Source organism: Podarcis cretensis (genome assembly GCF_951804945.1).
Source record: "Podarcis cretensis genome assembly, chromosome: 2".
In the NCBI taxonomy this organism is placed as follows: domain Eukaryota; kingdom Metazoa; phylum Chordata; class Lepidosauria; order Squamata; family Lacertidae; genus Podarcis; species Podarcis cretensis.
In genome coordinates this window covers 89198712-89222085 of record NC_137171.1, presented here as the reverse complement: position 1 = coordinate 89222085, position 23374 = coordinate 89198712, and the positions used below count along the sequence as shown (strand labels likewise).

Below are 23374 nucleotides of genomic sequence, written 5' to 3'. Positions count from 1 at the left end.
GCTCTATATTCTAGAGCAAGGCCTAGAAAAGTTGCCTGATCCATCCTGTGTAATTCTGCGAATGCTGTGTACGTCCCTTGGAGTAACCCTTTAATGTGGCAAATTGAGACTGCCCTCTTAATAGACGGATTTAATGAAAAATAGAAGGGGTTTTGAAAAGCATAACGGGGGCCTGTCTTAAATGGCTGGGGGGTATAGAGTTCAGTAGTTTTACAAACATGAACATGCTTGGTAGAGCCTACTACCTGGATATAGTCACAGGTTTCTGGTACTTGAATCTCAGGTGCTCTCTTAGGAGTTTCTTCACAGCTCAAAGAAGCTTGTAAGATTGCATCAGCCATGAGCCAAGGCTGCATATTATTTTGTGTGTGCATTGATGAGCCGTAAACACATCTTTTATTCCTAAGCAATGAAAATTTCTGAGTGAAGATAAAAAGGCTTTTCTAGCTATCCCTTGAGGTTCACATTGGAATTAATCTTCAGTTGAATTAGCTGGATGTACAGTATGTAAATGGAATCACACCCTTAACTGGTGTGTGTGTGTGTGTGCCTATGCACATACACATATGTTCAGAATGTGTTTCCTAAACAGATTTGCTAGGGAATAAGTCCCAATGTGGAACTAGCAACTGAGTAGGCAGTCTTAGGACTGGGATGTCAGCTAGGTTCTTGGCAGATTGATTGACCTACCATAGGGCAAAATGGTTCATACACAATACTCCGATCAACTGTCTGCCTACAGCTTTGTCTCAAAACTATTTCTCTGTTGCCTCCAGCCCTCTAGTCATCTCACATTTAAATCAGCTCTGTTTCTGTGAGACTCAAGTGTGTGTGTGTGTGTGTGTGTGTGTCTGTCATTCAGTGAAATGCAAGACTTGTGAAATCTTTGCAACATGTCAAAAATGGTATGTTTGCTCTTAATTTTAAAAATACACATAGGAGGGCGGTCCTTGATGTCATCCCAAAGCTAAATATGCAGCAACTGTTCTGTGGAGTCTGTCATAAGCTTGGAAAGCAGGTTGGTCTGATTCTGGCTGCTGCTTCTTCCCAATGTCCATCACTCACACCTTTCTGTAACAGAAGGGTTAACACATTGAGAGTGCAACACCATGCATTATTATGATTATTAAAATTTCTATGCCACCCTTCATCCAAGGATCAGGGCAGTTTACAATATAAAAACACAAAAATACATAGCATAGGAACAAAACAATAATATCTCTTCTCTCCCCACCCCCCCATTATGAAAGGCCAGACACTGTAGATTGTTTGCTTGGGAGGGTACCCTGGCAAAAACAAAGCCAAAAAATAAATAAAATGGAAATCTATTCATTTTATTATTATTATTATTATTAGTAGTAGTAGTAGTAGTATTTCCCTGATGTCACTATCATAGACTTTATACTCTTTTCTCTCTTTTTTCTTTTTTTGCTCTGGGAGCCTCTCGACTGTAGGCTGAATCATTTTGTACTGTGTATATTAACTGAAAACAGGGGACGTCTCGGCAGACTCTGGAACAGATGCCAAATGTCAGACTTGAAGGGTGATGTTTAATTGCTTCTCACCCATGTGTTGTTGCTCCAGAAGTGCTTTCCTGACTGTGCAAAATGCCCTTTCTCTGTCAAACATCAGTACAGACATCCAGCCAGGGGCTCTGCTGGACACTGGAACAAGTCATCAACAAGATCATAACATACATGGAAGCATGGCAGAATAACTGGATGAAATTTTATATTTTGTTTTAGCATTCAGTTTTGTTTAGGGCCACTTTGTTTTCTGTCTCTGCTTTGTTGAAGGTCAGTTTTTGTCCAGCTTTTGATATTAACTCAGTAAAATCCAATTACCAAAACATAAGGACCTAATAATATTAGGATGCATGTTTACCTATATGGGCAGTGACTGTTTTAGGTGTGTCCAATATGTGTGTGACCTCACCAAACTTGGAAGTGACTCAAAAACATCACCCAAAGGGGTGGAGCAGGGGGGGAACAGGGTATTTGCAGACTTTTACAATGGTGTTTCCAATATATGCATTTTCACTTAAACATGTGGTACCTTGGAACATAACCCACATGCAAATTTGTAGTTGCCTGTATCTGTCGAAGCTTTTATTGGTAACCAGGTGAGGAATGGGGCTTTGGCTCTGAGCTACTACTGATTGGTCTCTGTTCTGCAGATGGAAGAGATGGCTGCAAATGAGGGAGATGTGATTTGGAGAGAGGCCTGTGGAAGTGTGAGTGATGTCTGCTGAAGCGTGTAGGCTCTAGAACAGGCATCCCAAAACTCAACCCTCCAGATGTTTTGGGACTACAACTCCCATCATCCCTAGCTAACAGGACCAGTGGTCAGCGATGATGGGAATTGTAGTCCCAAAACATCTGGAGGGCCGAGTGTTAAGTTGTGGGTGAAAATATCAGACAACACAGCGATTCTTCAAACAGTTCTTGTTTATTCACAGGCCAGAATAGAACTGAGCTGAAGGGTTCAGCCAGCCTGCTTATACAGAGCTCCAGTACAATGCAACTGTAACAACTTTCCGTAACTATCCAATCACTGAAGGTCACTTTCAATCCCTTATTTGCATATGTGGACCTTAGTGAAAACTATCTACAGTATCCCCCTGCTGGCCCAGGGTGAGAACTTCAGTACATAACACCGAGTTTGGGGGTGTCTGCTCTAGAAGGTATTGCAACTGGCTTCCTATGGTTTGGAGTACCAGACCTTTGCTATCTCTAAAGTCCCCTTTCTGGACTGGTCTAGGTTCAGATGATCCTCCAAACCATGTGCCACCTGGAGAAAGCTCTGTCACAAGTAGTAGAAGAGACTTCCACTAGAAATGGACCTCTCTTTTCCTCCATTCGGCAGATTTGCAAGGATTGTTGCAGGGCAGGCAGGGGCACTATCTGAGGGGGCAGGGGCCAAGGGTCCCAAAAAAATTTCAAGCAAGGGCCTGGGTCCCCTCAAAAATCCATGACATCTGTGCATGCCTGCTGCATGATGTGCTCACCTCACTCATGCACACTGCAGGATGTGCTGACATCATTTGCACAAGCCGCATGGTGTGTGCACAACTCATCAGCATGCCCCACGTCAGTGTGGCATGTGGTCCTCACCCCCTCAATCACGGGGACAAGCCAGAGGACTTAGTTGCAGTTCCACCAGCTAGGGAGATCTCAGTTTCAAGTGAACGGCTCGAGCCTTTCTAAACAGATTTTATAGCTGAAACCAGTGCCTTTCTGCAGGGGCACTCAAGGCACGCAGTACCATCGCCTCTTTTTGTTGTTGTTAAAAAGTGTGGCACTTATGATAACAACATGGTGAGTACCGGCACATATTTTTATGGGGGGGGGGACACTGGCTGAAACTATTAGTTTGGCATGAATTGGGGGGTGAAGTTATGGAGTATCTCATTTATATTTTCATGTTCATTGGAACTCCTGCATTCTGGGAGCTTTCCAGTCTGAGTTTCCCCAAGGACAGTTCTTCAACATAGACCTCTAGACAAAAAAGGGGGGGGGAGAGAGAATGTTTCTCTTACTTTTCTAGAGGACTCCCCCATGGTGGACCCTTAGGCTAATTGGCTTCCTGGGGGGGGGGTTGGCTCCCACCACCACCTCAGTTTTCTCAGGGTCAGCTGGGAAGTCTTCTCTAACTCAGATTTTAATCCAAGCTAATAGAAGAATTTAGCACACCTGATGCTCTTCTCTCCTGGGGTCACTACCTTTAGCCTTCAGCATAGTGAGGTCAGGTGGAATGTTGATTCAGTTAAGAGCATAAGAAGAACCCTCTTGGGCTAGCCCAGTGGCCCCTCTGGTCCAGTATACTTGTTCTCACAGTGGTGAATGAGATGCCCACAACCAGGACCTGAGTACAGCAGTCTCACAGAGTGAGCCAGCAGTGAATTACACCATTTTGTTTTATTAGCAAAAACACGATCTTCACATACTTGGCTGGGTGTCAGGCCTAATGCACACAGCAGCTCACCCACGGTAGGTCTTAACACATGAATCAGTTGCCGAGACTGAATGTCCCCTTCCCCACAGCCATCTAAGTCACCTCCTCGCCAGAGCTTTTTCCAAGCAATCAGACTGCACCTGTGTGCAACCTGTCACTGCCTCACCCATTTCAGCCCTCTTCTGGTTCTGAGAGACATCGGGGAGGGGAGTTTGTTGCAGCAGGAGGGGGAGACAGCCTAACTCATCACTGCCTCTTGGCCTCCCTCCTCTCCTGCTTCTGCTTCTACTTCTTTTTCTGGACTTCTCTCTGCCACAGACTCTCCCAGCTCATTAAGCCCTGCTACCTCTTCAGTTTCTGACAACTCCTCTTCCCCATCTTCTCCCTCTGACCACTCATTGTTGTTCCATCATCAGTCTGTGGGCTCTGAACCTTCTTTCCCCTGCTAGTTCCTCCCACCATTTCTCTGCATCCAACCAGTCCAGGACTCTCTGCCCTGGTGACTCCCAGCCACTGGCTGATCCCCAGCAACAGGCTTTCAGTTCAGGCAGAGCATGCTATGTTTTTATACTTAACCATCTGAGGATCAGAAGTGTTGTCTTGCTTTTTATACTCGAGCTATGGCCGGTCTTGTTAGTAACAGGGCATTGGCCAAGGCAGGACCTGTCAGTGGCAGGGCCTTGCCCTGTCATATTATGATCTGAAGTGGCTGTCCAAATCCCCCACCTGGGAATGAAATTTCAGTTCAGGTGTTTCCTCCCACTGGGCCTTTTAATGTTTAGAACATTTGCCATCCCTTCTCTAGAAATAAACCATAGACTGTTTTGCTTTGATGTGTAAAGAGTGAATTAATTAAACGACTGAATTAGCTCTCAGAGCCTCTTGAGAAGGAGAGCCCGGGGGAGCCAATTGGCCTATATTTCATGAGAGCAATTGAGCCTGGGGCTGCAGGTAGTTTTTTCTCCCTTTCCTTTTGTGTGTATGTGTATGTTTTTGCAGGCTCTCAGCCACTCTTCCCTGCACACATTTGCATTTCTGCTCCCTCCTCCAAACAAATCACAATTAATTATAGTTCTGGCAGATCAAGCTCTCGACCACCTTTTGCAGTGTTTTTGCTGCCTGGCTTCCTGTATGAAGGTTGGTCCCTGGTGTATTTAATATGGGCAGATGACACAGAAGGCACAACTTCCTAGTCCTAAGACATAAGCCCACAAAATAGGATCTTCAGTTGCTGTTGGAAGGTTGCCTACATGTCTATATTGCTAAACACCCTTGATGCAGCTCCTGTGTAGAGAGATGTGGTTCCTATAAATAATGGAGACAGGCCGCCCCCACCCCGAAAAGAAATATTAGTGATTTAGTTGGGTACAGGCTGAGGGAACCTGCAGCTCATGTCATATACAGTTCCTGACTCATCTATACCCCTTGTAGCTTTTAATATTTTTCCTGATATTTCTCCTGGGTAATTGAAACTCCTGGACTGTAACAGACAACAATTCCTTACACAAAAATACATTTTTAAGATCTCTCTTATAGGACAAATGTGTATGATATTCTGAGCCAGAATGTGAAAATGTCAGTTGCTCTCAGTTTCTCATTTTTCTAATCTTAAATTCAGTTCTCCACATTTCTGAAGCAATCAATGGAAATTAGCGTGCATGGGGTTTTGCAAGTACTGCTGGTCAACTGATCGCTGGGTTGTGTGAATTGCTGGGCCTTTTCCATAGTGGCCTCCTGGTTCGAGAACACCACCAGCCCCCTCCAGGGTATCCTTTAGGCATTTTTATTTCTGGCTGCTTTTTATGAGGATGTGCAAAATGTAGAAAGCTCTGTTTTTACTGGACTGGCTGGCTGATGGAATTAGATTAGAAAAGTGAAATATTTTACTGCCACTATTACTATTGTCTTCTTTGATCCCTTCCTCCCGCCACTGGTTTTAAATTGTTTTTATATGCTGTGAGTTGCCATGGTAAGATTTTGACTAGCAGAACTAAAATTCATTAAATAAATAATAATACACATATGAATGTATCCATTTCCCGCTTTTCAGAATATAAATCATTACCAAGGGGGGGATTATAATGATGAAATCCAACAGCAGCAGCAGCAGCTGCATTGAGAGTCCCATGTCATAACTCTCACTAGGACCTGGCTAATGAAAGAGGACTGTGTTGCCTTACTGCCAAGCAATACAATCCATGAAACTGACCAAGGTGTCAGGATCCTTCTCTCTGGCAACAACACCATTCCTCAGGAGGTTATTATAATCAGGGGATAATCACACACTGGAAGGATCAGAGGCACTTGCCTGAACCTTGTGCTTCAAAATACCCCAGAGATGCAATTAGCTTATGGCTCCCATTCTCTCTGACAGACCTTATTACTTAAATATCTCACACATGGATATACAAAAATATTAAATATTCATTTGATGTTCCTGTTGCCTGTAAAGCTGTAATTTTGTGTTTGGAGTAACTTCTGTGTCAATCAAATCTCCAGTTATGGGTACAGCTGGCCGTAAAGTTGAAGTATATGCAACTCCACCCACCATTTTCCCTGACTGCCATTAACTTTAATGGCTTGAGGCTTATCCAGATGCATGGCCCAGCCACATGATAGATGATGTGATAGCCCTGCAAATCTTTCATCCAGATCTATTTCATTAGATTAAAGCGCTTGCAGACACAAGACCAGAGGCGACACTACACCGTGTTTCAACTATGCTCTGATATGTTTGTCCCCACCCAGCAGCCTAAGGCCAAAGTCCATGAGACTTTCCTGCCCAAGACCTCCTATTCCTTTCCCCCAACTACTCCCCTCTCTAGAAATTGAGCCTCATTTCCTAAGAACTGTATCTCACAGGTGGAGCATCCCTATGTTCAGTCCCTGGAATCTCCAGGTTGAACTGGGAACACCCCCTACTGAGCCCCCTACTGAGGTCAGTAATATAAGAAAGAAAGAAAGAAAGAAAGAAAGAAAGAAAGAAAGAAAGAAAGAAAGTGTGTTGACTGCACAGTGACCATTTTGCCGTAACACTGACATCATGGTCTCACTACGATCTATACTTTATATTTCAAATATTACCCTTGCCTTCAGTATACTCTGGGCCTACACTGCCCCACATCCTAGAGGTGGCTAACAATAATTAAAACCAAGCATAATATGTCATATTCTCCCCCAAATACATAATAAAAATAGAAAAACGCAGAAGAAGTTTTAGGTGTTAACTTAAACAGAGCTGGGATTTTTTTCTCAAGTGACCTCTTGGTCCCATTAGTTTCAGTCTCCCTGCTGCTTTTACTACAATTTCCATTTGCTGTGGTGAACCTGTGAAGAAAGCTAGCAAAGTTCAAATCAATCATCAGTGCCAGCCCAAAATGGCACATCTCAAGGGCACTCTGTGATTTGGCTGTCAAAACTGTCCACAAACGGAGCAATTAAAGACAATCTTTCAGTGATAAACCATGAAGGACTTTACCTCATGACTGCTTTCAACAAGACCTGTGCAAGGCTCACCACCGCTGCTTTGAAGCCAAGAAGAGAAAAATGGGAGCTGGGGGAAGAATGGAGAATAACTGCTGGTGAAGCGCTTTTGAGCAGCCTGGCTTGGAAATGTTCTTTTAGGGCTCCAGAAGCTGACCTCAAACAAGAGGTGAGCTTTTAAATCCCTCATTTTTTTCTCAAGCTCTGGTTGAGTCTGAGGCAGACAAGAATTCCCAGTTGCCCAGCAACCCTCCCTGATCTGCCACCTCCAAACACACTCCCAGGGGAAAATTGGTAAGGGCAGACGGGCTGGTTTTCATGAAACACTGAGCCCCTGATACCCTCCTATTAGGGTCACAGCTTTTTACATGAGAACTCTGCCACCACCTCCCTTGTTGTGCTCCATCTCAGGGCTTTGAACTTTGAAAAATTGACCTGTAAGACATAACTCTGACTTTTATTGTGGTTTCAGCTCTGGTGGAGGTAAAAATTGGATTGTTCTGTTGCTACTGTTTTGAATGGGCTACCCACTGAAAATGTGCTTAGGGCTGATCTACAGGTTTTTTTTTAAAAAAAGCATGTGGTGTAGCCCACCTGAAAGTATGCTGTTCTGAAATGCTGGCAAGCCTGAGTCCTTCTCCCTGATATATTTACTTTCAACAGGCAATAGTTTAGTTTTAACACAGAAGAGAACTCCGTCATATGATCTCCTCTGTATAAATATTGCACGCTGGCACTGTCCTAGTTGAGGAGTATGTGTGTTTCTGAACATGCAGATCAGTCCTGAATTCTGTTCTAAGCTGTGATGAAGTTGGCTGCATCAGAGGGGAGAATGTTCCTTGGCTGACTGCCATTTGCTGAGCTTTTCAGCAACAGCAAGAGTGGTAAAATAAAGGGTTAAAGATGTAGATTTTGCTGGATTCCAGTTCGCTTCAGGCTTCACTATTGGCCATGTGGACTAGGGCCAATGGCAGCTGGAGTCTACCGACAGGTGGACAACCACAGATTCCCCAGCCACGGTGTAGAGGATTGAGTTAACATTTTGTGGGATCTGCATCCCTCTTGCTGCTTTATCTGGAGATGTCAGCTACTGCGAGCATTTGGTGCAAGGCAGTCATCATCACTAATTGCTGTGCTGTTTTGACATTAAATTCATGACATTACCCTTGAGGTCCCTAGTCAAACAAATAGAACCCAGAGCAGAGCTGAACTGAATCTTCAAAGCAAATTTACCAATATTAAAGTTCACGTCTGTCAAATCTAGCCATTTCAAATGCCCCCAAGTTCAGACACAAGTCTCCTGATGTCTGCTGTAATTTTAAACATGTTTACTCAGAAGTAAGTCTCAACAGAAAGTTCAGTACTATGTCATTTGGTAGGACTGTTATGTGGTTGTTTGGGTAGTGATTCTCTGTTTTGGCCACAGGATTGGCATGCATGCTGAAATCCAAGATCAGAAATTTAGAAGCTGCTGTGGGTTTCATTTTTCTGAACCTTGAATCCCGTAGTGGAACAGAACCAATCTAGACTTAATGTTAGGTGACAATACACTGAAATCATGTGCACTCAGAAGTTCAGTAGGACATACTCCTGGATAAATGTGTATAGGAATGCAGTCTGAAGCACACATTGGTGTATGATTCCATTCTTAGCTTACTTGGCCAAAGCTTTATTAGGCTTTACAAGTATAGACCATCATAAAACATTCATAAATAACAAAATTTAAAATATATACAAATAAACAGCCATGTAAAATATATAATAATGAGGATTTTCATTGGGATTTCTTCCTGCTAAATAGTGCCATTCACCACTCTTAAGAGATACTATTGACAAAAACTCAGCCACCCTTGCAGTCACTTCTGGGTTAGCTCTGAGGGCTCTAGGAGGTGGAACTTTGGTTTACGAACTTAATCCGTTCCGGAGGTCCATTCTTAAACCAAAGTATTCTTAAACCAAGGCCTGCTTTCCCATAGCAGCGGGGGACTCAATTTACAAATGGAACACACTCAACAGGAAGCGAAACATGTTCTTATTCCAAGACAAAGTTCACAAACACCTACTTCCAGGTTTGCAGTGTTCTTAATCCAAGTTGTTCATAAACTAAGCTGTTCTTAAACCAAGGTACCACTCTATTGCTTTGTACCCTAACCCTAAGCTACATAGTAGACTAAAGAGCATGGAGAAGGTGGATAGAAAAGGGTTTTTATCCCTCCCTAACGCAGGTGGCGCTGTGGGTTAAAGCCTCAGCGCCTAGGGCTTGCCGATCGAAAGGTCGGCGGTTCGAATCCCTGCGGCGGGGTGCGCTCCCGCTGCTCGGTCCCAGCGCCTGCCAACCTAGCAGCTCGAAAGCACCTCCGGGTGCAAGTAGATAAATAGGGACCGCTTACCAGCGGGAAGGTAAACGGCGTTTCCGTGTGCGGCTCTGGCTCGCCAGAGCAGCGATGTCACGCTGGCCACGTGACCCGGAAGTGTCTCCGGACAGCGCTGGCCCCTGGCCTCTTAAGTGAGATGGGCGCACAACCCCAGAGTCTGTCAAGACTGGCCCGTACGGGCAGGGGTACCTTTACCTTTACCTTTAATAATACTAGAGCTCATAGACATCCAAGGGAGCTGAATGTTGGAAGGTGCAGGACAGATAAAAGAAAGGGCTTCTTCACACAGTGCATAGTCCAGCTGTGGAACTTGCTCCCCGAGGATGCGGTGATGGCCACCAACTTGGATGGCTTTAAAAGATGGTTGGACATACTCGTGGAGGAGAAGACTATGAATGGCTACTAACCATGATGACTCTGCTCTGCTTCCACAGTTAGAGGCAACAATACTTCCAAATACCAATTATTAGAGACCATGGGAGGGAAATGTGCTCTTGTGCTCAGTTCCTGCTTTAGGCTTTGCCACAGGTATCTAGTTGGCCATGGTGAGAACAGGATGCTGGACTAGATGGGCCATTGGCCTGATCCAGCAGGTTATTCATATATTCTTAAACCGAGAAAAGGGAAAGTGGCAACCTATTTTTAATCAGTATTCCCACAGTCCTCTTTGATTGCACCAGCCATATTGCTAAATAAGGCGTTGTACCAGTTTAAACTGGAGCCCAGTTTAGCCCAGTTCCTCCAGCTTTGCTTTCTTCTCTTCATAAGGTGTTTGTTGCTTTAATAGTCCATTCTGAAAGGGGAAAGATGCTGTGGAAGTCATAACTGGAAAGATTTGAAGTGCGTGACCCCGTTTTGCAGCCTCATCTTCTTCTCATTATTATAAAAAGAAAATCCCATCAGCTCCAAACCTAGAGAGCAGAGCTTCTGATCGCTTGCATTAAGCAGCCACATTCATCTCCTAATGTTCTCTCCTACGAACGTTAATAGCAGCACGGTGTTTTACTGTGGTGAACAGGCAATATCCCAGCTGCAAGATGTGGGCTTTGGCATTCAGGCAGTGTGTTAATTAATGGGAAGTGGCAAACCAGCTGGAAATCATGCAGCTCTAAAGGAAGACAGTTTGATTAACAGAAAGGAGAAGAATTGCTACAGAATAGGACCACACATTTTTTTTAGCTACTGATCTCTTGGAAATCAGTGGTTTGTCATAAATCTTTTTCTCACTGTGATTGCTCTTTCATATTATTTACAAAGACAGTTCCCATTTCCACTACAGTTTCAAGTTTGTTTATTTATTTCAGTCATCTGATGAAAACAGGTTGCCATGTTGGCTGCCAATGCAAGTGGCAGCTAAATTCTTTCAGAATAGCAGCAGAAAGCAGGCATAAAGATCATTATTAGCTCTTTGGTTCCATAGCAAGGTGCAGCAGGCCCTGGGACTGGGGGTTGAGAGTTGGAGCTGACCCATGCTTCCTGGTTCCACCCCTTCTTTTGAATCACTGACACTAGCCCCTCTCACCCTCCATGCTTTGGGGATTGCCCTTCTGCCATGAGATACGGCCTTCTCTGTGGTGGCACTCCAGCTATGGAACTCCATAGCCTGGCAGTTGTTGCTTACACCACTAACATGCTTCCCCCCTGCAGCTGAAGAACCATCTGTTAATCCAGGCCTTTGAGGAAGCATGAATGCCACTGAAGACCCGTTGTTCCTTGTCTGCTGTACTCTGAATTCCATCTTATATTATTCTGTACGGCGCTTTAAAGTTTTTGAACTGGTTGGTATTCTGTTAGCCACCTTGGACTCCTAAGAGAGGAGATGTAATAAATAAATAAATAAATGCTAAATAAATAAGATTGATTGGAGAGTAATGAAAAGAGAGTTGATCTGAAGTCTTTGTGCACAGATTAGTATGCTTTAAAATTAATCAGCAGATGTTCTCTTCAGCTGTTGTGCGTCTCCGCTGTTTTTCATTTTGGACGCCAGGCACAGATGCCCTGTACACTTGTGCAATTGTCCCTGTATGTTGTCCCACCATTGGAATTAATATTCTGCAGAGCCCCAGAGTAGGAAGAATTTTCCATGTTCTATAAAGAGGCTTATTTGTATACCTGCATTGCTCAGTGAACATGTCCCTGTTCCCCTTGCTGCTGGTTTATTCCCAGCTCTGGTGAATCCTGCTCCCAAGGTGATAGTCAAGGAGTCAAGATATTTCTCTGCTCTGGACAGGAAAGGTTAGTCAACTGACGTACTCTGCGGGAGGAAGAAACTGTGGAATCTGCAGCAGGCCAAGTATTGATTATATGCTTTCATATTTCTTTTTACTCCCCTGACAAGTAGGGGCTAGTCTTTCAAGGAACAAATCCCCCATTGGGCTTATTCATAGTAAGAACCACTCAGAGGAATTATTGCCTTCCTCTGCCTTGTGCTAATACAGGAACAACAGCAACAAAAATTGCAGGAGAGGCAAGCTAGACTGAATTTGTGTCATTCCTTGATGGAGTTATCGGAACTACCTGCTCTGATGTCACTTTTGGTGCCTACCCTTCTTGGTTGTGCATCAGGATGAAATTTAAAGACTATAAGAAGAGCCTGCTAGGTCAGGCCACTGGTCCATCTAGTCCAGCACCACTGTTCTCACAGTGGCCACCCAGATGTCTGTGGGAAACCTGCAAGCAGGAATCAAGCAGAAGAGCGCTCTGACCTCCTGTGGTTTCCAGCAACTAGTGTTCAAAAGCATTACCGCCTCTGACTGTGGAGGCAAAGCATAGCCATAATTGCTAGTGATTGTGCTGATCCTGGGGGGCAGGTTACCGTAGGCGTAGTCAGAGTCCGGTCCTGGGTCACTAGCCTGGAATCAGTCCACAAGGAGCGGGGCGAGGTCCGAAACAGGAAGCCGGGCGGGGACAGGAGCACTGAAGAGTCAGGCCTGGGTCCAGGCATGGACAGGAACTCAACAACGACGTTGCTCCCACAACCTGGGACCGGGCCGACTGGCCTTTATCTGTTCTGAGGCCAGGGGCGGTCCCAGCCCCCAGGAGACCCGCCTCTCTTGGCCTTAAGGCGAGCACTCCTCCTGGGAGCAACCAGTTCCCTTTGCCTCTCTGCCCTGAGTCTCTGCAGTTCAGGAGAGGCTAAAGGGTTACTGGGCCCAGGGGGAGACTCACCTGTAGGCACTGAGTCCTCAACCACCTCTGGAGCCAGAGTGGGATCACCTGGTGCCTGCTCCTGAGGCTCCGACACAGGTGCAGGCGCTTCAGCATCAAGGCCCTGCCCCAATTCAGCCGGCCCTGGAGGCGGGGACTCCTGTGCAGGCTGGGATTCCTCTGGTTCAGCCTCTGAATCGGAATCCCAGGCCATCACAGTGATTTTCCGAAGATCTCAGCGTTGGTTGATCTCCTTGATCTTGATGAGAAGTGAGTTATTTTTTTAAACCAGTTCTAAAATTAACAAAAAAATATTGCCTATTATTTGCATTATTCTACACCCATTGTTATATGCCATTTATGTGCACTGCAGATCCATACAACAATGCATACACTGTACAATTAGAAAAAAAGATAATGGAACTTTGTTCCAATATATGATTATGGCAGTGAGACTTTTATATATATAAAGATGGAAAGGCTCATCACTAACAACAATGGTGGAATGGTTTTTTAAATTATTGGACTTAGCTGAGATGGAGAAATTGACATGTTTAATTAGAGAAAAGTCATTGTTAACATTTACTAAAGATTGGAAACTTTTTGCATGAAAATGAAGTAATGTCATTTGGATTTGAAGGCTAAAGATAATGTTGGTTTATAGAAAGTAGTCTTGCTGGGTGTTATATTGGAGTGGATGAGTTGAATAATGTTTATATATAGCTGATAGATGAAAAATTGAAAGTTCTTTCATTTCTTAACTTTAATTGTCTTTTTCTCTCTCTTTCAATGTTTTTTCTATCTATATCTCTGCCTCCTATCACTTTTTTCTATTTTCTGTCTTTCTTTTTTCCTCTGGTTCAGAGTGTTTATCTAGATTAACATTTTAGTTTGTATAAAAAATATATTTGATAATAATCTTTATTTCTCTTTTTAAAATCTAATAAAATTTATTCAAAAATAGAAGTAGGCTTGTTGGTAGGGACGTGACCTCGAGGTAATAATATCAATAAACAAAACAGAGAGCTCATTTTGTTTGAAGGCCATCATGTTGGAAGTCCTCTCTTATTAGGTAAGAAGGAGAGGACCTTTTTGATAAGGCCACTTTGACTCTGGAAGACGTACTCCAAAGATGTATTTCTGGTACTGATGCAGAAACACATGTAAGAATTCTCCCACTTCCCCTCCCCCCATTGAATTCTCAGAGTAACCAGAAGTTGAACACACTCTCTACCAGATGCTGAGCCAACCCTGCTGCCATCATGGGATAGCAGTGGACCTGATCTGGGTTTCTCTGTTGCACCTAGCAGCTGGCATAGCATAATGGCATTTTCCCTGAGTAGTGTGCTTTACTCCTTCCACACTGGCTGGTACAAGTGGTGGAGCTGTGGTTGCAGCAGTGGCTATTCTGCTTCCTTAAGCCCATGGCCAGGACTTGTTCTGCCCCTCAAATAAAGAGCATTGAGCATCACATTGAGACATGCATTGACTTTCTGGCATACAGAACCCTTTCAGGCACTGCCAAAGCCCTTTTAGTAAATATAGAACCTTCTCTAAGGAGAGTAGGGGGGAGTTATACATTTTTGCTGCAAGAATAATCATTAACTCTCCGCCTTGTCAGGCAAAAGCCTACCCTACAATCTAGTGACTCACATCATGGCGTTTGTGTCAGTGCTGTTCCTTTATAATTTAACCCCAAAATAAACAAGTTAAATTGAGAGTAACATGATAAGTGAATGGTTTGCTTAAAAAGCAAAAAGCAAAAGGGGCTCAACTACATGGTCTGTTCACTTCAGATGATGATGGAGGTTTTCAGGAAAATTAGGCACAACCAAACTCCTCTATACCACAATTTTCTACCTATCCAGATGTACTCTGCTCTTCCTTTAATCTTATATCCAAAGTTGAACTCAGCCAGACGTCCCTTCAAAGCATTCACATAGGGGAGGATGTCAAGAGAGTCAGTGTGATGTACAGTGGTACCTCGGGTTACATACGCTTCAGGTTACATACACTTCAGGTTACAGACTCCGCTAACCCAGAAATGGTCTTCAGGTTAAAAACTTTGCTTCAGGATGAGAACAGAAATCGTGCTCCAGCGGCGCGGCGGCAGGAGGAGGCCCCATTATCTAAAGTGGTGCTTCAGGTTAAGAACAGTTTCAGGTTAAGTACGGACCTTCAGAACGAATTAAGTACTTAACCTGAGGTACCACTGTAGTGGTCAGATTGCTGGACTATGCCCTGGGAGGCCAAGGTTCCAATCCCTGCACACCCATGCGACTCACTGGGCGACAGCCACATTCTCCCAGCCTAACCTACCTCACAGGGTTGTTGTGAGGATAAAATTGGGAGGGAGTGAACCATGTATGCTGCCTTGAGCTCCTTGAAGGAAAGGTGGGCTATGAATGTGATAGACATAGAGATATATCTTACCAAATGAAAGTGAACTTCCATCAGGGAAAAACAAGCAAACAGAAACAACACAGAGGATCAGCAAAGCAAGCTTTCTGACCAATGCTGGAGGGGACAATTAGAAAGCTCTGAAATTCATGGAACAGCTAAACCAGCCTTCAGCAGCCTGGTGCCTTCCAGTTGTTGTGGACTGCAAGTCCCATCAGTCCCAGCCAGCAGCGACTGGGAGTGATGGGAGTTGTAGTCCGGGACAGGAGAGGAGGCACCCAGTTAGTGAAGATTGTGATAAACTAGAAGAGAGCTGCACTTACTGAAACCTCAGTATTATTGGGGAGGCAGGATCTTTCCTTGCTGGCATTCCTGATGACTGCTTACAGCACAGCATGATTTTGTTTCTTGTGCTGCAGATTCCTAGAGTCTTGCAGCCTCGTTCTTTACTAAGGCTGGGGAATTCTCTGCTACTTCCTGCCCTTCCATTACACAAGCTGTGATTACAACCCTGCAACACGATATTTATATCCATGGAATAAGCAGCCACAAACTGAGCATGAATCATGCACGTAAATGAGGGGAACTTCAGTGCTGCCCTAATTCCATTGCAGGAGATCTGTTATGAGGAGATGGGCAGGCCTCCAGCACACCCAGAGACACAAATCCAAGCTGCGGCTTAATGGACTGCAAACAATCAGTTTCAGAAAGCAAATACATTCTGGAACCAGGAGTTTATGGTGGAAGAAACCCAGGAATTGTCTCAGTGATGCAAACCAACCAAGACTGGTGCTTGTGCATAGATAGCTGCCTTCTGTTGACTCATAATATTGGTTCATCTAGCTCCATATTGTCTACAGCAGCTAGCAGTACCTTTCCAGGGTTTTCTGGCCCTGGCAGAAGATGCAGGGGACTGAACCCAGGGGTCTTTCCTTCACAAAGCATGCTCTTATCATTAAGCTGCAGTTCTTCCTCAAATACAGCAGATGCATTTCTACATAGCGCAACTCATACTATTACTTAACACTTATTTAATGCCAACGCTGGCTTAGACAAGCTGGTGAGATTATTCAGGGTAAATAAAATGGCCTGACCCTTGACATGATCTGCTGAGCAGAGATGGTTTTAGGGTAGCTCAACCAGTTTGGCCACACTGGGCACCGGCACCGCAGGGGGTGCCACAACAATGATGCAGAACAGAGCAGAAGAGACTGGGTGTGTGGGTGTGTGCTGAATTTTAGTGTCGCACAGGGCACTGCTGAAATTTGAGAGCCCAAAGTCTGCCACTATGGTGAGGCCTCGCTCCTTGTTTCTCTGCCATTGGCTGGTGTTCGCCATAGTGGCTCTGCTGATCTAAGGAAGTTTGCCTGGCGTGATCACAGCTTGTCTTTCCACAGGTAGCTAGGATTTACCTCTTTCAGCACTCTTTTTTCCCAGGTTTAATTACTTGAATCCTTTGCGTTATATTGATTGCAATTTTTATTACGCTTTTTTATCATAAGTCATTGAATTCGGATATATCATTTTTAAATAGTACTGTTATTTGGACTGCCAGATTGACTATATTTTTTCATAAAAAGATGGGCTAGAGCGGGTGGAAGTATCTAAATAAAATAATGTGGGAAAGAGACAGGCAGGTGGGTGTTGCCGTTCCTGACAACACAGCCTTATCCGACTAGCACTCCCAGCTTTCAGTAGTGTGTGGATAGAGTGTTCTAGTGTGTTTGAAATACTTTGCAAAGTAGTGTCAGTTATAATTTTCACAACAAGTCTGTAAGTCAGTGTTATTTTTTCCTATATTGTAGTGGCTGAGAGACAGCACTTTATCTCAGGTCACCTACTCCATGGTATAGTGGTAAAATTTCTAGTGCAAGAGAAATCATGGCAAGACCCCATAGCAATACACAGGCTATGGGTCCAAAATGCAGGCAGCTGATAAACAGAGAAAGAGGGAGAGGGCGAGAGAGCAACAGTAAACGGTATAAAATCCATTTTATTAGGCTCACCAGACAGTCACAGAGTAGTGAGCTGTCAAAGGGTGGTGCAATGCAGGGTTGGGGAACTACATAAGGCTGGGGGGGGGGGTCCTTTCCTCCACCCAAGCAGGCCAGTGATGTCACATAACCATGTTACTTTGCCCATGTCATTTGAAATAATCACTTGCGAAACCTGATGCCTTGCAGGTGCTGCCATGTTCATTAGTGCATGTAAAGTACAGGGCTTTGCAGCCTCCAGCAGTCAGTCAACTGATGGTGCTTACAACGTGCTGTACCTCCTTAGCTACATTAAGGAGCATACAGTGCTGGAATAATCAGGAGTGTGGGGCATGTGGGCGTGGCTTGGAAAACAGCCTCATGGGACCCATGCTGGAGCTAATTGTACTTGTGAGTTGGAGTCCCCTATTCCTGGTGTATTTGTGTCATGTTCTGGCTCCATGTGTCATGTTGCTGGCAAGGGGAAGGGGACAAGGGGACAAAGGGAAGGAGACAAGGCTGATCGAAGGTTGTTTCTTGGACCATGGACAGCTCCGAGGAAGCAACTTGCTCTGACAAAAATTGGGAGCAGCCTGAGGGCCTTCAGAAACCACAAATTGGCAATTGTGACCAAAAAGTGGAGCAACCTGTAGCCAAACACTGATTCTAAGAACCTGTTGAACATATCAGTAAGTGCAGATTTCAAAGGATAGCTGTGTTTCAGTTTCTATATTCCTTCAGGAGGTGCAAATTTGGTATGTGCTAACTGATCCAGTTTCCTCCTCCATCCCTGATTTGCTGTTCTCGGTTTAGTCTCTTAGCCACTAGACTACAGCAGCATAAAGAAAGCAATTGAAAATTTCAATATCTCCCATAATAATATGATCCCTGATTGACAGTTGCCGTCTTTTCATGAGATATTTCATCTCAGGCTGTGGCATGCCTGGGGTTTTTTTGACAGGTCATATCACTGCCATGTTCCACAAAGCTCTCTTGCCTAATATTTTATCCTGTGACAGCCCCTGACCTTCAACAGACACCTGTAGAACAGCTTGCTCCTTACTTTGTATATGCATATTCACTTGCTCCACCATGCAAAGACTGGAGATCCTTCTAGGTAAGAGGAGAACGATTGACAGAGCAGGATCCAGAGCTGACCCTACAGTCTGGATTTTCTATTTCAACCGGCTCAGCCATGACAAAGGAGATGGTTTGTGTGTGTGGAAAAGCAGACGGATTCCAACCACTTTTTGAAAGTTCATCAGTTTTAAGTGCTTGTACCACCACCACCCACCTCCTGGAGGAATGAAAAATTTGGTGTTGTCCCACAGGAAGCAGGAAGAGAGGGTCAGCAACAGAACCAAGGTTGACTCCAGAAGGTAGGACAACCAGGCAGAGGCCTGGAGTCCACAAGTGAACGGGATTACTTTGGGTAAATGTGGTTAGCTCCATCCACGTAAGCAAAATGCTTAACTGTAGAGTGAGTGTGATGGTCTCCAGTCCAAGGACCAGAAAAACTTGGTTCCAGTTTTTACAGGACCAGAGAGGAAGAGAATATAGGAGCCTTATGCCTCTTACCCTACTAAAGTGGGCAACTTTCAAATAGTTGGAACCTTCAGGCACCCTCTCAGGTGTTTAGTATTTCCTTGGGATTGGATGGTGAACGTGCCAGCATTGCAATAATATTCATTATGAGTGGAGCTGCTCCTTCAGGCATATCCCCTCCTGCCCCCAGTTGGAGAAGGAAATTCCTGCCCTGCTGCAGCTCCCCAGGTCAGCTTTCGTTACACATGGAAAGTGCTGCTGCTGCTGCTTGGGCTCAGCTAGTGGCAACATGAATTGATTATGTCAGCTCTGACTAATGAAGCCGGAAGCTGATAAAACGACTATTACATTGGTTTGGCATTATTAGACTCATTGCTAATTATGTCGACACAACGGCACTACTAGCTTTAGAAATAACCATCAAAATAAAGTGGAGTTGTACTCATAAATCTTATTGATGGGGAATTTATGAAGGATTATAGGGAGCCAAAAAAAGAAAGCCAACCAAAACATTGGTACGTATGGAAGGGACATTTTGAATCGATGTGTAGGAGAGGAGATTTTGGCACTTGTGACGTTGGCTTCCAGTCTGTTCCCAAGCACAGTTCAGAGCAGTGGTGCTTTCCTTTCAAGCCCCTGATAAATGTGTATGGGACTGCACCCTGAATTGCTTCGTCTTAAAGATGTCCCATGGAACTGAAAACCGGAAACCACATAAAGGTCCAACCCTATAGAAAAATGTTACATCTTTTCCCCAGAATGCCTGCACAACCCTAATCTCACTGCTACCTGCCCCACTCTCTGTCAGGGTCTGGATGGACGGAGAGATAGCCAAACATGGATGAGTGGGCACTAGAAGGAGGGTTGGAGGCTGACTTGGAAGAAAAGATTGGTGATCTGGGTGAACTTGTAACAGGTTTGAAAAGCACAACCCAAAGGCCAAGGGGCCAAACGCAAGAGTTACCTTCTAAGACCTCTCCACAAGACTGGGCTGGAGGCACTGCACACTGGTTCAGAACATTACCATGATGGATGGTATTAAAAGCCACTGAGAGGCCCAGCAGAAGCAGCACCCACCCATCTAGCTCCCCGTGAAGATAATCTAGTAACTAGGGCAACCAAGGCTTAAAGCTATATCATGATGGGCCCAGATAAGCAGCTCCACCCACACATTCTTAGCCCTGCCACCACACACACAAAACACCTTACCCAAAAATGGAATGTATGACATTGGCCAGAAATTATCCAACATATTAATGTCCAATTCTAAAGGGCCCATTGACCTTACCACAGAAAAAGATAAACAAAATAAATGTTTAAGGTTAGAAACAAAAACCAAAAAAAGGTTTGTTGCTAGAGATAAAGAAACCTACTTGGAAGCTTTTCTCGGGTTCCGTACTGGCTATTTCTGATCCTTCAAGCCAATGTTGTGTTTTGAAGAGTCACTGCTCTTTCTTCACCAGTGTTGACACTCTTTGCCCGGAGAGCATTTCAGATCTGCCAGAATGCATCTAGCATTGAGAACAGAAATTGGAAACCTTGTAAAACGAGCTGCTGCCCTTCTGAGTTATTTGCTTGCACAAGTTGCCAGAGATGAGCTCTCTGTGTGTGCATGTGCGTGTGTGTGTCTGCTCACACTTTTGAGAGCACCACGTACAGGCTGTGGTTTCATGCCTTCCACCTTTTCTTCCTCCTCCCTACATGCAGGGAAGGTTTTGTTTTATTTTTACAACCACACCAGCACTTGTGGGTGTTGCTGAAGGACCTGGTATATATATATATATCCGTTCTTCTTTCAAATGAAGAAGCTAGGATTGCTCAAATACAGGAGTTCAAAGGATTTGTAGACCTTGCACTTTCTCTTCTACCCTTTCTCCTTGGTGGTGCAGAGAAAATGAAGAAAGTTATCAAGGTTTTCCAGATGGTTAAAAAATCTTCAAGAAGGAGGAGGAGATGGAAAGAGGATTTCAGGGTGGAGGAGGAGATGGAAAGCCAGGGATCCTGTGACCACCACATTGGCTTATGCAATCTGCATCTCTGTGTAAGGGGTAAGGAGACTGTGTGAATGAGATTGCTATGTGCCAGGAGCTGAGGGGAGGAAAGGAGGGACTAAGGATTGTTCAGTAGCCAGATGGTCATCTTTGCTATCTATGCTTTCTAGGGACATTCATACAGACATTGCTTAAATCCAGCTTTGCAGTTTGGTTTTGGGTTACATTACATTTCCCACCTCTGTAATTTGAATGTGAAAATGTCAGTCTGATTCAATCATTCAAAACATGTTCAGGGAACAAATGTGGGTGGGAGGAGCATTGTGTTGGCTCAATCTGTCTAGGAATTGGCAAACCTGTTGATTTCAGTTTCTCCCAGTTTCTCTTTCCCCCAATCTTAAATTCTGTTCGCCACAGTTTCTGAATTTTTCTTAAGGTTCTCATGAAAATTCACCACTAGGGAATAGTTCTCCTAATAGATTAAAATTTGCATGCAATTTTGTATGCACTCCCCCCCCTTGCAATTTTGCCTAAGATTCTAATATAATGTATTTTTGTAGAGGTTTTTTTATACTAATATGTAGATTTGTGCATCCTTTTCTTTGGTACCTGCATTTTAGTTCCCATTATTTGGGTGGAGAATTGCATCTCAAAATGTGTATTGAAGAACAAATGTTTTGAAGAACAAATGTTTTTCATTTCACATATTGTTTCAGGCAGTGTGAATTAGGAAGGTGGGCCTTTAAATGTGAACTAATCAAATTTGTATCCCATCTTTAATAATTTCACAGCCTATGCACATTCATTCAACAGAGCCCACACCTAATAATAATAATAATAATAATAACCACAAAAACAGAACAAAAAGAACAGAGCCTACATCTGTACAGTTGTATGCACAACAGGCTCTGCACACACTACCAAGAACCCTTTCATGCACCTGCTTAAATGTTTCCACTGGTGAATGTGCTTTGCAAAACAGAAAAAATAGAACTGAGTCTACAGTATCCATGCAGTGCTAGCTCCAAGTTTGTTTTTGTGTGTGTGGGGGGGGTGTCCTTGGGTGAGATGTTGTCAGTCGGACCCCCTTTCTGAGTGCGCCCACTTCTTTCTTGTCTAATATCACTGCACTCCATTCACTTGCAGTGTCTCTCTGTTCCCAATCCACACAACCACCCAGAAGAGAAGTGCAAGGTGACAAGACAGTGCTGCTGCATCTTTTCAATGATTTTGTGCTTAAAGGGGGCAAGTTAACACATGGCAACCACAAGGAAGAGGAGCAGGAGGCTCTGGTGATCAGCAGTGGATCTCCGAAAGGAGTACAGTGGTACCTCGGGTTAAGTACTTACATAATTCGTTCCGGAGGTCCGTACTGAACCTGAAACTGTTCTTAACCTGAAGCACCACTTTAGCTAATGGGGCCTCCTGCTGCCGCCGCGCTGCCAGAGCACAATTTCTGTTCTCATCCTGAAGCAAAGTTCTTAACCTGAAGCACTATTTCTGGGTTAGCGGAATCTGTAACCTGAACCATATGTAACCTGAAGCGTATGTAACCTGAGGTACCACTGTATAGGCACCGGCAGATGTCTGATAATGCCGACCCCTGACGCTGACCCTGCTTCCATGTATGGTTTCAGTTTTGTTGCAGAGTACAATCATGCATTTTGTGGCAATTGTTATGCTGGGGACGTTTGCCCATGCTTGTTTGTAATCTGAATGGAGCAGCCGTCACTGCCATCAGCGCATAAATTATGCACTTACACTAAAGCATGCTGATGTGAGTGCAGCATGCCTTGTGCTTGTTTCTGATTTATTTGGACTCCCTGTGCTGATGTTCACTGACATAGTAATGTCATGGGTCACCAGGCAACACCACACCATCTTCTGTGTCTTACCTGATTGGTTGTGTGGATCTATGAGACTCCATGTAAGGGAGGAAATTGATTGTGGCAGGAAATGTGATTTAAAACTGATACCATGTGATGTCAAGGAAAAGGACGAAATCTGATGAAAGACCACAAAACCCCCATTCAAATGAAAAACAGCTGTTGTTGTTTTCTAAAGGGATGGCATATATGGCCCCCAAAAGGTAAGCTCTTTGAATAAGTTAAAGATCAAGAGCTATGGAGAAACGTCCAGTCTCTTTGATGGGAACAATTTATACCATTAAATGAATGTTTTCTCTAAATTACATATTGAGTGATAAAAATACCTATGCATGTTCAACCCATTACTCTAGTAAATGTGGGTATTAGATTTCATATGGGCCCAAAAATCTCCTAGTGAGGCCACAAACGTATGATATAAAGAAAGTGAGATCCATTTGTTTGGGATGTGGTGCAACCATTGGCATGTTAGTAGTAGTAGTAGTAGTAGTAGTAGTAGTAGTAGTAGTTCCTTTATTGAATATGAGACTATGCAAGGAGATAAAAGACGAGTTCCAGGCCATTGCAGATCTGTTTGGCTCTTTTAGGTATGTGATAGGTGCACACATTGAATCCCTTTT

General features: G+C 44.2%; 1 protein-coding gene across 4 annotated transcripts in view; it reads left to right on the top strand.

The window, feature by feature from the left end:
- GRIP2 (glutamate receptor interacting protein 2) overlaps positions 1-23374 on the top strand; it is a 385893-nt gene that overhangs the window by 164307 nt on the left and 198212 nt on the right. For 2 of the 4 annotated variants that reach the window (XM_079964498.1, XM_079964497.1), the window contains exon 1: positions 20757-20925. The exons of 1 other annotated variant lie outside the window; for it this stretch is intronic. In XM_079964498.1, the coding sequence (XP_079820624.1) occupies positions 20772-20925 (154 nt within the window). In that variant the 5' untranslated portion in view covers positions 20757-20771. Of the gene's footprint in view, positions 1-20745; positions 20926-23374 lie in introns of those variants that run through there. One more of the 4 variants, XM_079964503.1, reaches the window with a different exon arrangement.